The sequence below is a fragment of the Choloepus didactylus genome, chromosome 2 (genome assembly GCF_015220235.1).
Source record: "Choloepus didactylus isolate mChoDid1 chromosome 2, mChoDid1.pri, whole genome shotgun sequence".
Taxonomy (NCBI): Eukaryota; Metazoa; Chordata; class Mammalia; order Pilosa; family Megalonychidae; genus Choloepus; species Choloepus didactylus.
The window spans coordinates 47,478,099-47,495,408 of NC_051308.1; the positions used below are offsets into that span (position 1 = coordinate 47,478,099).

Below are 17,310 nucleotides of genomic sequence, written 5' to 3' on the forward strand. Positions count from 1 at the left end.
AAAAAAAAAAAATTGTGGTGATGGATGCATAGCTGTATGATGGTACCATGGGCAATTGATTGTGCATTTTGGATGATTATATGGTATATGAACAATCTCAATAAAACTTAATTAAAAATATATATAAGCCAGTTTTACCATGGCTCACGAGGTCCTACATAGTCTGCTCTCTCCCTCAGCCCTGCTCTGTCCCCAGCACCCTCTGGCTCACACCACTGGAGCCTGCTTTCTGTAGCTCCCATATGTCAGGCATGCTGGGCCTTAGGGTCTGCATTATCCACTCCCTCTGCCTGGAACACTCTTTCCCAGACACTCACAGAGCCAATTCCCACACCTCCTTTTCTTTGCTCAAATCTCACCTGCTCATTAGTGCCTATTCTGACCACCTATTTGGTACTGTAAGCTCTCTTCTCCTTTCTGCTTCTTACTCTGCTTGACAACTTCTTTTTTTCATAGCAATAATCTCCTAACATACAAGATTACTTATGTTTAATGTGCATTTTCTGTCTCTCCACTCTAGACTGTAAATTCCAAGAAGGCAGGAATCTTTGTCTGTTTTGTTTACCAATGTACCACACAACCCAGAACAGTGCCTGGCACATTGTAAGTACCCAGTGAATATTTGTGGAATAAATGGATTTAGCCATTAAAAAAAAAAACAAAAAACAAAAAAGAAACAATTAGTTTGAATTTGGATATAGTATCAAAGAAGAATATCCACAATTATCTGGAAAGGTTATTAAAATACCCCTCCTTTTTCCAACTACATATCCCTGTGAGGCTGGATTTTCTTCATATACTTCAAACAGCATATCACAACAGATTGAATGCAGAAGCTGTGGTCTTCTTTAAAGCCAGACATTAAAGATATTTGCACTCTTTAAACATTAAAAAGTATAACTCTTCTAACTTTTGGGGGGAAGTTATTTTTCATAAAATATAATTTAAGATGCAATTAAGTCATTTTTAAATGAATAAAATTTTTAATTTTAGTTGCTAATATGGTAAAAAAAAAGATGATATAACTCACAAAAACAAAAGCTTTTTGGGGTACTCAATGATTTTTAAGAATGTATAAGAATTCTGAGACTGAAATTTGGGAGCTCTTCCTACTATGAAAGAAATAATCTTTCATCCAAGCTCCAGTCTCAATTACAATTTCTTTAATAGTCAGCATCTAATTTATTGGTGTACAGAAAGAACTAGCTTTGGAGGGATGTGGCCTGATCTGAAGAGTAGTAAGGGAAACCTTTCCCCTCATCCCCAGTATCTATTCACCTGCCATAGGACCTCATTGCTATTCTTTAGATATAAGTCACCTGGACTTCTCCTCAAATCTAAATACATATAAATGGAAATATAGTAATTATCAGCCATCCATGCATTAAAATAGTAGCTACCTTTTGAGTATTGACTAATGTTTCAAGCTTTATGCCATGAAGAATGAACTTTTATCATTCTACTTTTCAATGAAGAAACTTACATTGGCTTTATTATATTAACTTTATTCAACAAGGCTCTAAGGGAAAGTGACATATATATATAACATAAGGTACAATATGGCCCATTCTACCAGGAGAAAAAGATAGACGTCTGAAACCTAGTGTGTATGTCCCATGGCAGCTAATTCTGGGTGGCACATTTACCGAGGAGGAGGCAGGCAACAGGGAAGGAGATGTGATTCAGCTCTCCCTACTTAGCCCTAACCCTGGTGGCCTTTGTTTCCTTGTGTTTCAGAGAGCCAGTCCCTCTCCCTCCTTGGACCATTTTGAAACCTTATAATCCCTTTCCATACCCCATGTGTACCTAAGTATCAGAACTTAAAAAAAAAAAAGACAAACCCAGACAAAATTAACATTAAAAAAATAAATTTATTTCAACTTTGAAATTCTGAAGAACAAGGATACAGAGAATCAGTACAAAGAGCAAAAATTAAAACATGAAAAATAAGACAGAAAGGCATTCTGCCAGCAATAATCTGAGTTTACACACAAACATATCTTAAAAAAGGCATTTCTCCACTTTTCTCAAAAAAGCAAAATATTAATGCCAACAGCTTTTTTTTAAATTCATTTTATTGAGATATATTCACATACCATGCAGTCATACAAAACAAATTGTACATTCGATTGTCCACAGTACCATTGCATAGTTGTACATTCATCACCTAAATCAATCCCTGACACCTTCACTACCACACACACAAAAATAACAAGAATAATAATTAAAGTGAAAAAGAGCAATTAAAGTAAAAAAGAACACTGGGTGCCTTTATTTGTTTGTTTTTTTCTTTCCCCAATTTTTCTACTCATCCATCCGTAAACTAGACAAAGGGGAGTATGGTCCATATGGCTTTCCCAATCCCATTGTCACCCCTCATAAGCTACATTTTTATACAATTGTCTTCAAGATTCATGGGTTCTGGGTTGTAGTTTGATGGTTTCAGGTATCTACCACCAGCTACCCCAATTCATTAGAACCTAAAAAGGGTTGTCTATATTGTACGTAAGAGTGCCCACCAGAGTGACCTCTCAGCTCCTTTTGGAATCTCTCTGCCACTGAAGCTTATTTCATTTCCTTTCACTTCCCCTTTTTGGTCAAGAAGATGCTCTCCATCCCATTATGCCGGTCTACATTCCTCCCCGGGAGTCATGTCCCATGTTGCCAGGGAGATTCACTCCCCTGGGTGTCAGATCCCACGTAGGGGGGAAGGCAGTGATTTCATCTGCCATGTTGAATGCCAACAGCTTTTGAAACTGCTCAGTTTCTTTCCCAAAATCATTTGGTGAAAATTTACATAAGTGATGATAACCCAGTCCATTTTTCAAAGATATAAAGTAAAATTATGACATTCTTTCTTGACATATTATAGACTATTTTAACTTGAAATACACAAAAATTATCAATTAACTTTGCATTTGTCACAGCATTTTTCACATCTTTTCTAATCAACAAGGAAAAATACACATGACATATATGTTTTTCAGAAAGACAGTATTCCAGCTTTTATCTGTAATTTGTGCAAAACCTCAGAAACTCAACAAGCACATGATTATTTTAAATAACACTGACAGCTTAAAAATAAAAATACAATTATTTGGAGGAGGACCTTACAATATATTTCTGGCCATAAAACCTCTGGTGTAAATATCAAAGGCATATTTTGCCTAAGTTATCACCGACTGAATAAAAAGGCTAAAAAGAGATATGAAAGTCTGTGGTATCCACAAAGAAACAATCACAGTTGTTCATCCAAATACCCAGGGGATTCTTCTCTAGCTAGATTTAAGTTGCTGTGATACAATGATTGGGTTTATTCCATGATAAACAGCACTTAAGATTAAAAAAAGACCTTTGAGATCAAATTGAACACACTTATTAAATGGATATGGAAAATGCCATCCAGAGAGAATAAATGACTTGTCCAGATAGCAAGAAACAGATCCAGAACATAGACCCAGAGTTCCTGATTCCCAAATAAGTTCTTCTGGTAACAGATTCTATATAACTTATTGTCACTGGATTACACAGAACATTATAACTTCAATATAAATCAATGCAAAATACTCTGCCAAAATCAGAATTACTAATTCATTTCAAATGTATTCATTACCTGATCGGTCTTTTGTGTGTGTGTGAACATACTATAAATATCATGACTGTCAAATGTCATTACTCTAAAGATATTCCCTATCAGCTTAGAGAGTCAAGACACCAACATTTAAATTCCCACTGTATGCAAAATGCAATGGTAGGCACTGTGGACACAGAATTGGTCCTAATCTCCCTACCCTGAGCATGTAAAGGAGCAGGCTGTTCCAACAGTACGATGACTATTACGCACACTCTGGGGGAAGAAAAGACTCCATGCTCCAATGGGACGTACCTGGGCATACATACTATTCCTTAAAGGAGAATGGTCATTAAAAATGATACTGCGGAATTACAATAGCATTTCAAGATGTCTTCACTAAATGGGAACACTTAGGCTATCTAAAATTTTTACAGATTTCCTTATCTCAGGAAGTTTCAAGGCAAAAGTATAGGATGTGATACAGGAAATCATGAAAAAAAAAACAGTAACATTTATGATGAAATAATCTGCCAGAAAAATATATATTGAAAGAGAAAATAATAAAAGAAGAAAGTTAAAAAAAAAAAAAAAAAAAAAAAAGTAAAATCCTGCTCTATTTCAAGTTGGAGTGAAAAAATACGTTGTTACCATTTACACCATGACAGGACAGTACCATAGAGCTCTCAAGACAAATAAGCCTGTGTCTGGGCTCCTGAGCTTAATTAGGACACAATTCGAAGATCAAAGTCATGGGTTCAATTAATACAGAAAAGTTATCTTTTTCTCTGTAACAGAAAAAAACCTGTTTCGTGGCCATAGACAGTACCTATTACAAAGAATATAAGAAACGGAAAACAAATTAGAGGTCACCTGGAAGTCCGGCCCCAATATTGTCCTTAGGTGAGTTAGTAGCATTGTGTTGGTGTACTGTATTCATACTGAGGGGGCTTGGACAGTTGGTCAGCACAGTGGAAAAGTAGCCAATTAGGAATATATATTAGCTCCACTGAATATTTTTATAAAAATGTATATACTCCTATGTGACTTAAGGGGATTGGACCCCCTTATTATCATTTTAAGAAGCCTTCTAAGCTTCCATTTTCTACAAAAAAGAAAAACATCTACTTTTGAAAAATACATGTCAAAAAGCTTACTTTCAGACAGAATATAAGATTTAAAATGGGACACAGTAGATAAATGGTAGTGTTTAAATGATATATTTTAAGCAAAAGTAATTGTGCATTTAGAGTTCATAACAGTAATTTCAAGTAAGTGTCCCTTCTCCATAATCTATAAATCAAGCCTTACTGCTCATATATTTCTTCAAGGATCATTACACTGTATCTCAATTATCACATGATATTTGGGCATCAACTTTTCCTTTCACCTCAAATTGCTGATTCTGACTGCTTGGACAAAATAGCTTTTGGTTCTTGATCTGTGGGACTGTCAACCAGCACCTGTAAAAGAATCAGAAAATAAAAAATTTTGAACATCTGGCAGAACAACAGTTAAGTCAGAAAAAAAAAAGCTCACTGATTAGATAGATTTCATTTGCATTTGAGATGCAATTTTTTTAATAATGTAATCATAAAAAGTCATTACTTACAGCTTTAACATCAACATTTGTAATTCCTGTATTTATATTATGTCTTCTTAGATCAGACTTGATCAATGCTGAAACAAAGAAGCATCAATACAGTTACCATAAAGTATGTATAAATACACTTTTCTCTAAGGAATACAAACTCTTTTAGATATTATCAAATTTAGCACTCTATAGTATTGTAATATTCAGCAGTGTCTTTGGAGCCCAAAAAAATAACAGTACTTCTCTAAGCCATTAACTTAATTAGCAAGCCATTCACTGAGCAAACATGGAATGCTACAAACCAAAGACACAAAGATGAAAAGCATAATCTTTTCCCTAAAGCAGGAATATTGACATGCAAACAATTATAATACCGTATGATAACTGCAAAAATGTAAATATGTACAAGGTATAGAGGAAGCATGAAGGAAATAATGCTTCTGCCAGCCAAAAGAAATCACAGAAGGCTTCCCAGAGGAGAAGCATTTGAATTGAGACTTGAAAACTGAGCAGCAACTTGTCATGCTCAGTTGGGATACAAGAAGGAGGTGTCAGGACCTGAAGCCGCATCAGCAGGAATCATGTACACAATCATGTACACAAAAAAGATCATATTGTATCTGAGTAGGGAGTGACACCAGCAGACTATGTATTAGGAGTTCACTCCTGCAGCCATGTGGAGGCTGAGTACAGGCAGCAAGACTAAAGGCAGGAAGGCCAGTCAAGAGGCTTCAGTCCTGGCGGGAGCTGGCAAGTGCCAGAACATGGGAAGAATGGTGATACAGGGACAGATTTCAGAGATATTCAAGAATAGAACCAATAAGATTTGATGATTGATCAGATATGAGAAATAGGGAAGGGAAAAGAGAGAAAGAAAAAACTGGGTGACTTAGAGTTTGCTTGCATGGGCAACTGAATGTATGGTGGTCCCAATTATTAAAACTGAGAACATAAGAGGGAGAATAGTAGTGGTGGGAGGATGGTAAATTCAGTTCTGGATTTGCTGAGTATGAGATGTGCAAGGAACATCCAAATGGGAGACAAATATATGATTAGATACATGGGTCTGAAATGTCAAAGAGGTCAGGGTCTAGAGATACAAATTTGTAAATTACTAGTGTAAAGTGGTAATTAAAGTCTAAAGAAGAGTGCTTAAGAAGAGCATAAAATACAAAAAGAAGACAAAATTTGTGGGCAGTTAAGTAATCTAATTAGTCATAAAGCAAAGTTGAAATAAAAGATGAAAGCTGGTCTAATGATTCCTTTGAAATCCATACTGCTCCCTATAATTCTGCTCCATTACTGACACCAGTATTTTGGAAAAAAAGATATTTATGCTGGGCTAATATGGCCTTTATGAATATGCTAAAATGACTTTAAAGAAATTTGTGATGTTGTGTAATGGAATCAGATTTAAAAGAAGTTTAGATATTAAAACACTGTTTAAATTCCAGCAATGATTGGCATTGACAGATCAGCTCTACAATGCCAAAGAATCTGTCACGGCTCTGACTTTTTTTCTTCACCATTGTGCCACATCAGCACCATCCACTGATTTTTTTTTTAATAGGGGGAAAAATGTATATTTCTTTGCCATTAATACTAGTTATGGAATATTAGAAACAGCATGAATGGCATTATCAACTACTTGTTTCTATGGACACAATGAGCTAAGGACAAATCAAAATCCTTCACAGAGAGCTATTATTTGAAATGGTAATTCCTATATCAAAAAAAAGAACTCACAGAAATTCTAGGGAAAAAAAATAAGGAAAGGTACCTCCTTTATGGTACCTCTGAATTTTCCAGCCCTTTTCCTCTGTAAAAATGAATGCTGAATATAAAATCTATGAAGTTCTCTCCAGTAAAACACTCAAAATATGAGAGAAATTAGCATTGTTACATGGTAAAGGCATCAATCTGAAACTGATTTTAAAGATTTTTGTTTGCTTCTTAATTAATTTTCTAGATTGGATTTATGTTAATAACATTTATGACTATGATTATAAAAATATTGTGAAAAGGAAGTCCAAACTGCTTTCTTTTTTGGTGCAAAAATAACAACCAAATAGATACTAGTCTGAAAATTAAGAATCAACATGGAATTATGACAGGTCAGTAGTTAAGGTGGTTAGTATCACACATTACAGTTTTGTTTGTTTATTTTACTAACTGAAGATAAAAAGGGGGAGAAAAGCTCTGTATTGGTTAAGATTTTTTCTTTGAGGAAATAGGGTATGTTGACTTTCTTTGAGCATAATATATGAATGCTAGTGACCTTATGTGGTAGTGTATATCTCAAATAAATGTTTATCACTGGTAAGATTTCATATTAAGGATTTCAAAAAGAATGACCAGGGGAGGCGGGGCAAGATGGCGGACTGGTGAGCTGTATGTGTTAGTTATTCCTCCAGGAAAGTAGGTAGAAAGCCAGGAACTGCATGGACTGGACACCACAGAGCAATCTGACTTTGGGCATACTTCATACAACACTCATGAACACGTGGAACTGCTGAGATCAGCGAAATCTGTAAGTTTTTGTGGCCAGGGGACCCGCAACCCTCCCTGCCAGGCTCAGTCCCGTGGGAGGAGGGGCTGTCAGCTCCGGGAAGGAGAAGGGAGAACTGCAGTGGTAGCCCTTATCAGAAACTCATTCTACTGATCCAGACTCCAACCATAGATAGACTGAGACCAGACACCAGAGAATCTGAGAGCAGCCAGCCCACCAGAGAGGAGACAGGCATAGAAAAAAAACAACACAAAAAACTCCAAAATAAAAGCGGAGGATTTTTGGAGTTCTGGTGAACATAGAAAGGGGAAGGGCAGAGCTCAGGCCCTGAGGCTCATATGCAAATCCCGAAGAAAAGCTGATCTCTCTGCCCTGTGGACCTGTCCTTAATAGCCCTAATTGCTTTGTCTCTTAACATTTCAATAACCCATTAGATCTCTGAGGAGGGCCCTTTTTTTTAATCCTTTTTTCTTTTTCTAAAAAAATTACTCTAAGAAGCCCAATACAGAAAGCTTCAAAGAATTGCAATTTGGGCACGTCAAGTCAAGAGCAGAACTAAGAGAGCTCTGAGACAAAAGGCAATAATCCAGTGGCTGAGAAAATTCACTAAACAACACAACTTCCCAAGAAAAGGGGGGTGTCCGCTCACAGCCATCATCCTGGTGGACAGGAAACACTCCTGCTCATTGCCAGCCCCATAGCCCAGAGCTGCCCCAGACAACCCAGTGTGACGGAAGTGCTTCAAATAACAGGCACACACCACAAAACTGGGCGTGGACAGTAGCCTTCCCTGCAACCTCAGCTGACTGTCCCAGAGTTGGGAAGGTGGAGCAGTGTGAATTAACAAAGCCCCATTCAGCCATCATTTCAGCAGACTGGGAGCCTCCCTACACAGCCCAGCAACCCAGAACTGCCCTGGGGGGACGGCACTCACCTGTGACATAGCACAGTCATCCCTCAACAGAGGGCCAGGGGGTGCACGGCCTGGAAGAGGGACCCACGTGCAAGTCTCAGGAGCCACACGCCAATACCAAGGACTTGTGCGTCAGTGGCAGAGACAAACTGTGGCAGGACTGAACTGAAGGATTAGACTATTGCAGCAGCTTTAAAACTCTAGGATCACCAGGGAGATTTGATTGTTAGAGCCACCCCCCCTCCCTGACTGCCCAGAAACACGCCCCATATACAGGGCAGGCAACACCAACTACACACGCAAGCTTGGTACACCAATTGGACCCCACAAGACTCACTCCCCCACTCACCAAAAAGGCTAAGCAGGGGAGAACTGGCTTGTGGAGAACAGGTGGCTCGTGGACGCCACCTGCTGGTTAGTTAGAGAAAGTGTACTCCACGAAGCTGTAGATCTGACAAATTAGAGATAAGGACTTCAATTGGTCTACACATCCTAAAAGAACCCTATCAAGTTCAGCAAATGCCACGAGGCCAAAAACAACAGAAAATTATAAAGCATATGAAAAAACCAGACGATATGGATAACCCAAGCCCAAGCACCCAAATCAAAAGATCAGAGGAGACACAGCACCTAGAGCAGCTACTCAAAGAACTAAAGATGAACAATGAGACCATAGTACGGGATACAAAGGAAATCAAGAAGACCCTAGAAGAGCATAAAGAAGACATTGCAAGACTAAATAAAAAAATGGATGACCTTATGGAAATTAAAGAAACTGTTGACCAAATTAAAAAGATTCTGGACACTCATAGTACAAGACTAGAGGAAGTTGAACAATGAATCAGTGACCTGGAAGTTGACAGAATGGAAAATGAAAGCATAAAAGAAAGAATGGGGAAAAAAATTGAAAAAATCGAAATGGACCTCAGGGATATGATAGATAATATGAAACATCTGAATATAAGACTCATTGGTGTTCCAGAAGGGGAAGAAAAGGGTAAAGGTCTAGGAAGAGTATTCAAAGAAATTGTTGGGGAAAACTTCCCAAATCTTCTAAACAACATAAATACACAAATCATAAATGCTCAGCGAACTCCAAACAGAATAAATCCAAATAAACCCACTCCGAGACATATTCTGATCACACTGTCAAACACAGAAGAGAAGGAGCAAGTTCTGAAAGCAGCAAGAGAAAAGCAATTCACCACATACAAAGGAAACAGCATAAGACTAAGTAGTGACTACTCAGCAGCCACCATGGAGGCAAGAAGGCAGTGGCACGATATATTTAAAATTCTGAGTGAGAAAAATTTCCAGCCAAGAATACTTTATCCAGCAAAGCTCTCCTTCAAATTGAGGGAGAGCTTAAATTTTTCACAGACAAACAAATGCTGAGAGAATTTGCTAACAAGAGACCTGCCCTACTGGAGATACTAAAGGGAGCCCTACAGACAGAGAAACAAAGAAAGGACAGAGAGACTTGGAGAAAGGTTCAGTACTAAAGAGATTCGGTATGGGTACAATAAAGGATATTAATAGAGAGAGGGGAAAAATATGACAAACATAAACCAAAGGATAAGATGGCTGATTCAAGAAATGCCTTCATGGTTATAACATTGAATGTAAATGGATTAAACTCCCCAATTAAAAGATATAGATTCGCAGAATGGATCAAAAAAAATGAACCATCAATATGTTGCATACAAGAGACTCATCTTAGACACAGGGACACAAAGAAACTGAAAGTGAAAGGATGGAAAAAAATATTTCATGCAAGCTACAGCCAAAAGAAAGCAGGTGTAGCAATATTAATCTCAGATAAAATAGACTTCAAATGCAGGGATGTTTTGAGAGACAAAGAAGGCCACTACATACTAATAAAAGGGGCAATTCAGCAAGAAGAAATAACAATCGTAAATGTCTATGCACCCAATCAAGGTGCCACACAATACATGAGAGAAACATTGGCAAAACTAAAGGAAGCAATTGATGTTTCCACAATAATTGTGGGAGACTTCAACACATCACTCTCTCCTGTAGATAGATCAACCAGACAGAAGACCAATAAGAAAATTGAAAACCTAAACAATCTGATAAATGAATTAGATTTAACAGACATATACAGGACATTACATCCCAAATCACCAGGATACACATACTTTTCTAGTGCTCACGGAACTTTCTCCAGAATAGATCATATGCTGGGACATAAAACAAGCCTCAATAAATTTAAAAAGATTGAAATTATTCAAAGCACATTCTCTGACAACAATGGAATACAATTAGAAGTCAATAATCATCAGAGACTTAGAAAATTCACAAATACCTGGAGGTTAAACAACACACTCCTAAACAATCAGTGGGTTAAACAAGAAACAGCAAGAGAAATTGCTAAATATATAGAGACGAATGAAAATGAGAACACAACACACGAAATCCTATGGGATGCAGCAAAAGCAGTGCTAAGGGGGAAATTTATAGCACTAAACGCATATATTAAAAAGGAAGAAAGAGCCAAAATCAAAGAACTAACGGATCAACTCAAGAAGCTAGAAAATGAACAGCAAACCAATCCTAAACCAAGTAGAAGAAAAGAAATAACAAGGATTAAAGCAGAAATAAATGACATAGAGAACAAAAAAACAATAGAGAGGATAAATATCACCAAAAGTTGGTTCTTTGAGAAGATCAACAAGATTGACAAGCCCCTAGCTAGACTGACAAAATCAAAAAGAGAGAAGACCCATATAAACAAAATAATGAATGAAAAAGGTGACATAACTGCAGATCCTGAAGAAATTAAAAAAATTGTAAGAAGATATTATGAACAACTGTATGGCAACAAACTGGATAATGCAGAAGAAATGGACAATTTCCTGGAAACATATGAGCAACCTAGACTGACCAGAGAAGAAATAGAAAACCTCAACCAACCCATCACAAGCAAAGAGATCCAATCAGTCATCAAAAATCTTCCCACAAATAAATGCCCAGGGCCAGATGGCTTCAAAGGGGAATTCTACCAAACTTTCCAGAAAGAACTGACACCAATCTTACTCAAACTCTTTCAAAACATTGAAGAAAATGGAACACTACCTAACTCATTTTATGAAGCTAACATCAATCTAATACCAAAACCAGGCAAAGATGCTACAAAAAAGGAAAACTACCGGCCAATCTCCCTAATGAATATAGATGCAAAAATCCTCAACAAAATACTTGCAAATCGAATCCAAAGACACATTAAAAAAATCATACACCATGACCAAGTGGGGTTCATTCCAGGCATGCAAGGATGGTTCAACATAAGAAAATCAATCAATGTATTACAACACATTAACAAGTCAAAAGGAAAAAATCAACTGATCATCTCAATAGATGCTGAAAAAGCATTTGACAAAATCCAACATCCCTTTTTGATAAAAACACTTCAAAAGGTAGGAATTGAAGGAAACTTCCTCAACATGATAAAGAGCATATATGAAAAACCCACAGCCAGCATAGTACTCAATGGTGAGAGACTGAAAGCCTTCCCTCTAAGATCAGGAACAAGACAAGGATGCCCGCTGTCACCACTGTTATTCAACATTGTGCTGGAAGTGCTAGCCAGGGCAATCCGGCAAGACAAAGAAATAAAAGGCATCCAAATTGGAAAAGAAGAAGTAAAACTGTCATTGTTTGCAGATGATATGATCTTATATCTAGAAAACCCTGAGAAATCGACGATACAGCTACTAGAGCTAATAAACAAATTTAGCAAAGTAGCGGGATACAAGGTTAATGCACATAAGTCATTAATGTTTCTATATGCTAGAAATGAACAAACTGAAGAGACACTCAAGAAAAAGATACCATTTTCAATAGCAACTAAAAAAATCAAGTACCTAGGAATAAACTTAACCAAAGATGTAAAAGACCTATACAAAGAAAACTACGTAACTCTACTAAAAGAAATAGAAGGGGACCTTAAAAGATGGAAAAATATTCCATGTTCATGGATAGGAAGACTAAATGTCATTAAGATGTCAATTCTACCCAAACTCATCTACAGATTCAATGCAATCCCAATCAAAATTCCAACAGCCTACTTTGCAGACTTGGAAAAGCTAGTTATCAAATTTATTTGGAAAGGGAAGATGCCTCGAATTGCTAAAGACACTCTAAAAAAGAAAAACGAAGTGGGAGGACTTACACTCCCTGACTTTGAAGCTTATTATAAAGCCACAGTTGCCAAAACAGCATGGTACTGGCACAAAGATAGACATATAGATTAATGGAATCGAATTGAGAATTCAGAGATAGACCCTCAGATCTATGGCCGACTGATCTTTGATAAGGCCCCCAAAGTCACGGAACTGAGTCATAATGGTCTTTTCAACAAATGGGGCTGGGAGAGTTGGATATCCATATCCAAAAGAATGAAAGAGGACCCCTACCTCACCCCCTACACAAAAATTAACTCAAAATGGAAGAAAGATCTCAATATAAAAGAAAGTACCATAAAACTCCTAGAAAATAATGTAGGAAAACATCTTCAAGACCTTGTATTAGGCGGCCACTTCCTAGACTTTACCCAAAAGCACAAGCAACAAAAGAAAAAATAGATAAATGGGAACTCCTCAAGCTTAGAAGTTTCTGCACCTCAAAGGAATTTCTCAAAAAGGTAAAGAGGCAGCCAACTCAATAGGAAAAAATTTTTGGAAACCATGTATCTGACAAAAGACTGATATCTTGCATATATAAAGAAATCCTACAACTCAATGACAATAGTACAGACAGCCCAATTATAAAATGGGCAAAAGATATGAAAAGACAGTTCTCTGAAGAGGAAATACAAATGGCCAAGAAACACATGAAAAAATGTTCAGCTTCACTAGCTACTAGAGAGATGCAAATTAAGACCACAATGAGATACCATCTCACACCGATTAGAATGGCTGCCATTAAACAAACAGGAAACTACAAATGCTGGAGGGGATGTGGAGAAATTGGAACTCTTATTCATTGTTGGTGGGACTGTATAATGGTTCAGCCACTCTGGAAGTCAGTCTGGCAGTTCCTTAGAAAACTAGATATAGAGTTACCATTCGATCCAGCGATTGCACTTCTCGGTATATACCCGGAAGATCGGAAAGCAGTAACACGAACAGATATCTGCACGCCAATGTTCATAGCAGCATTATTCACAATTGCCAAGAGATGGAAACAACCCAAATGTCCTTCAACAGATGAGTGGATAAATAAAATGTGGTATATACACACGATGGAATACTACGCGGCAGTCAGAAGGAACGATCTCGTGAAACATATGACAACATGGATGAACCTTGAAGACATAATGCTGAGCAAAATAAGCCAGGCACAAAAAGAGAAATATATGCTACCACTAATGTGAACTTTGAAAAATGTAAAACAAATGGTTTATAATGTAGAATGTAGGGGAACTAGCAATAGAGAGCAATTAAGGAAGGGGGAACAAAAATCCAAGAAGAACAGATAAGCTATTTAACGTTCTGGGGATGCCCAGGAATGAGTATGCTCTGTTAATTTCTGATGGATATAGTAGGAACAAGTTCACAGAAATGTTGCTATATTAGGTAACTTTCTTGGGGTTAAGCAGGAACATGTTGGAAGTTAAGCAGTTATCTTAGGTTAGTTGTCTTTTTCTTACTCCCTTGTTATGGTCTCTTTGAAATGTTCTTTTATTGTATGTTTGTTTTCTTTTTAACTTTTTTTTCATACAGTTGATTTAAAAAAGAAGGGAAGGTTAAAAAAAAAAAAAGAAAAACAAGGAAAAAAAGATGTAGTGCCCCCTTGAGGAGCCTGTGGAGAATGCAGGGGTATTGGCCTACCCCACCTCGATGGTTGCTAACATGACCACAAACATAGGGGACTGGTGGTTTGATGGGTTGAGCCCTCTACCATAGGTTTTACCCTTGGGAAGACGGTTGCTGCAAAGGACAGGCTAGGCCTCCCTATAATTGTGCCTAAGAGCCTCCTCCCGAATGCCTCTTAGTTGCTCAGATGTGGCCCTCTCTCTCTGGCTAAGCCAACTTGAAAGGTGAAATCACTGCCCTCCCCCCTACGTGGGATCAGACACCCAGGGGAGTGAATCTCCCTGGCAACGTGGAATATGATTCCCGGGGAGGAATGTAGACCCGGCATCGTGGGACGGAGAACATCTTCTTGACCAAAAGGGGGATGTGAAAGGAAATGAAATAAGCTTCACTAGCAGAGAGATTCCAGAAGGAGCCGAGAGGTCACTCTGGTGGGCACTCTTACGCACACTTTAGACAACCCTTTTTAGGTTCTAAAGAATTGGGGTAGCTGGTGGTGGATACCTGAAACTATCAAACTACAACCCAGAACCCATGAATCTCGAAGACAGTTGTATAAAAATGTAGCTTATGAGGGGTGACAAGGGGATTGGGAAAGCCATAAGGACCACACTCCACTTTGTCTAGTTTATGGATGGATGAGTAGAAAAATAGGGGAAGGAAACAGACAAAGGTACGCAGTGTTCTTTTTTACTTCAATTGCTCTTTTTCACTCTAATTATTATTCTTGTTATTTTTGTGTGTGTGCTAATGAAGGTGTCAGGGATTGATTTAGGTGATGAATGTACAACTATGTAATGGTACTGTGAACAATCAAAAGTACGATTTGTTTTGTATGACTGCGTGGTATGTGAATATATCTCAATAAAATGAAGATCAAAAAAAAAAAAAAAAAGAATGACCAGGAATTCAACAAACATAAAAAGTTAAGACTTGATTCACTTCTTTCTCACAGCTTCTGTCTTTGTATTAACTTATGACCAGATCAAAGAAAATAATTTCTCCTCAAGTAATCATGGTTTTGGTTCTCATGTTGGTAAAGGAATGCAGAAAGAATTTAACAAAGTGAAATTATAGTAGAAGCCAACATGGGCCTGGGAGCACTGTTGTACATTTCTCATGAGTCGAAATCTATTTTTACGCCCATGTACACGGACAAACTGTGGATAAAAGTTCTTTTATATTCTCTTTTTCTGGAAACTAGGCACACCCCTGCCCATGTTTATTCTGATTATACCTAATACATGTAAGAAGTGGCCAACTATTTCACATGCTATTTCCTCCACTACCATTTGATGTCATATCACCACCACCACCACCACATTTAATAACAGCTAACATATATTAGGTACTTCCTACACACCAGACACTATCCTAGGAGCTTTATAGGGACCCCCTCAGTTATTCTCATAGCAATCCTACAAGGCAAATTTTTAATGCCCCATTATATAATTGAGGAAACGAAGATTTGAGAAGTTAAGCAACTTGTCTGACGTCACACATCTAATAAGTGGCAAAATCAGAATCTGAGGCCAGGTCTACCCAACTCCAGGACTTTACTGACTTTTGTTACAATGGTTTTATATTCTATGAATAATAATTCTATTGAATTTGAAACCTGCAAAATGAAGGTTTCATATCCTTAGAAGAAAATAAATATTCTGCTTTTTACTTCATTTTCTCTGAGTTCTACCAAGGTATTGAGAAGCAATATACATGAAAATTTAATATACAGACAATATGATACAAGTACTTTTGCTGGGGAAATACCCTAATTTACCTGTTAAAATGATGCCTACAAGCATCCAAACACAGAGGAAAATGTTTCCTGCCCAAGGACCATAGCCTGTTGTGAGTTTTCCTTGAGCCAATGTGAAAAGAATTCCAAATATCTAAAGTAAAATAAGAGAAATAAGTTTTATTAGGTTTGCTTCTTTGAAACAAGAATTCAGATTTTCCGAGAACTTTTCTTAACTAATTTTCTTTATATAATTTAGCCCCTAGAAACATTCACTGAAATGTGAAGCTGTTACAGGGAAAAACTACAGTCAAACTCACTGTCCACTAGAATACTGGGTAAACTAATCAGCTCAGGTTCAAGAGAAACAAGGGGCTTACCTGTGCAGCAGCATTAAGAAGGCCAGACGAAGTACCTTCAGATTCAGGGTAAGTAATTTCAACAGCAAATTCAAAACCCAAGGGGATGTAACCAGTCATGAAGAAACTAGAAAATTAAATCCAGAATTACAGACCAAAAAAACACAGTATCTCAAATTCATATAATTGTTCTACCTCTCAGGACTATTCTAAAGATCAAATAAGTGAATATTTTAACATTGCTATGTGAAAGTAAGGCAGTATTATTATTGACCAATCAGACCAAGGTCATAAGAACTGGGAAGCAGAGCGATTCCTAACTTTTTTCCGAGAAAAATGTATCTCTAGTTCTCTAAGTCAACTATCATTCTAACCAAATAAAGATTCTTAGATGAAGCAGATCTTATCCATATTTTTCACTCACACTATAGCAAAAAGCATTTTTAAACTATTTTGTATAGTTCTAAAGATCTACACATTTATATACACAGAACAGATCCTTCAAAGTTTAAAATATTAAGAAACCTTTAGGTGAACTTAAAAAATTAAAAATCACAGAAATAACACTTGAGAATTACACCATGCTGTCAATTCTCTTAAATACATTTGGTACTTACCCAAGCACCCCTCCAGTAATAAACACGATGATAAGGTATCCAAGGTCCAATGTGAAAGTAAATAAAACCATTCCAATAAAAGACAAAATGTAAACTGTCAGAGTAGTCTGTCTAAAAACAAAACGAACAAAATTGTTAGTATTTTGTCTGATTCTTCTAGGTACATGTGGCT

At 37.2% G+C, this 17,310-nt stretch overlaps 1 protein-coding gene across 1 annotated transcript in view; it reads right to left on the reverse strand.

Annotated features, from left to right (window-relative positions):
- Window positions 1-4,177: 4,177 nt before the first annotated feature.
- Window positions 4,178-17,310, reverse strand: part of FLVCR1 (FLVCR heme transporter 1) — a 61,148-nt gene continuing 48,015 nt past the window's right edge. Inside the window, exons 6-10 of the mRNA XM_037824202.1 lie at window positions 17,139-17,249; window positions 16,543-16,648; window positions 16,205-16,316; window positions 5,184-5,251; window positions 4,178-5,034 (exon numbers count right to left, since the gene is read on the reverse strand). Coding sequence (XP_037680130.1) covers window positions 4,963-5,034; window positions 5,184-5,251; window positions 16,205-16,316; window positions 16,543-16,648; window positions 17,139-17,249 — 469 coding nt within the window. The 3' untranslated portion in view covers window positions 4,178-4,962. The remainder of the gene's footprint in view (window positions 5,035-5,183; window positions 5,252-16,204; window positions 16,317-16,542; window positions 16,649-17,138; window positions 17,250-17,310) is intronic.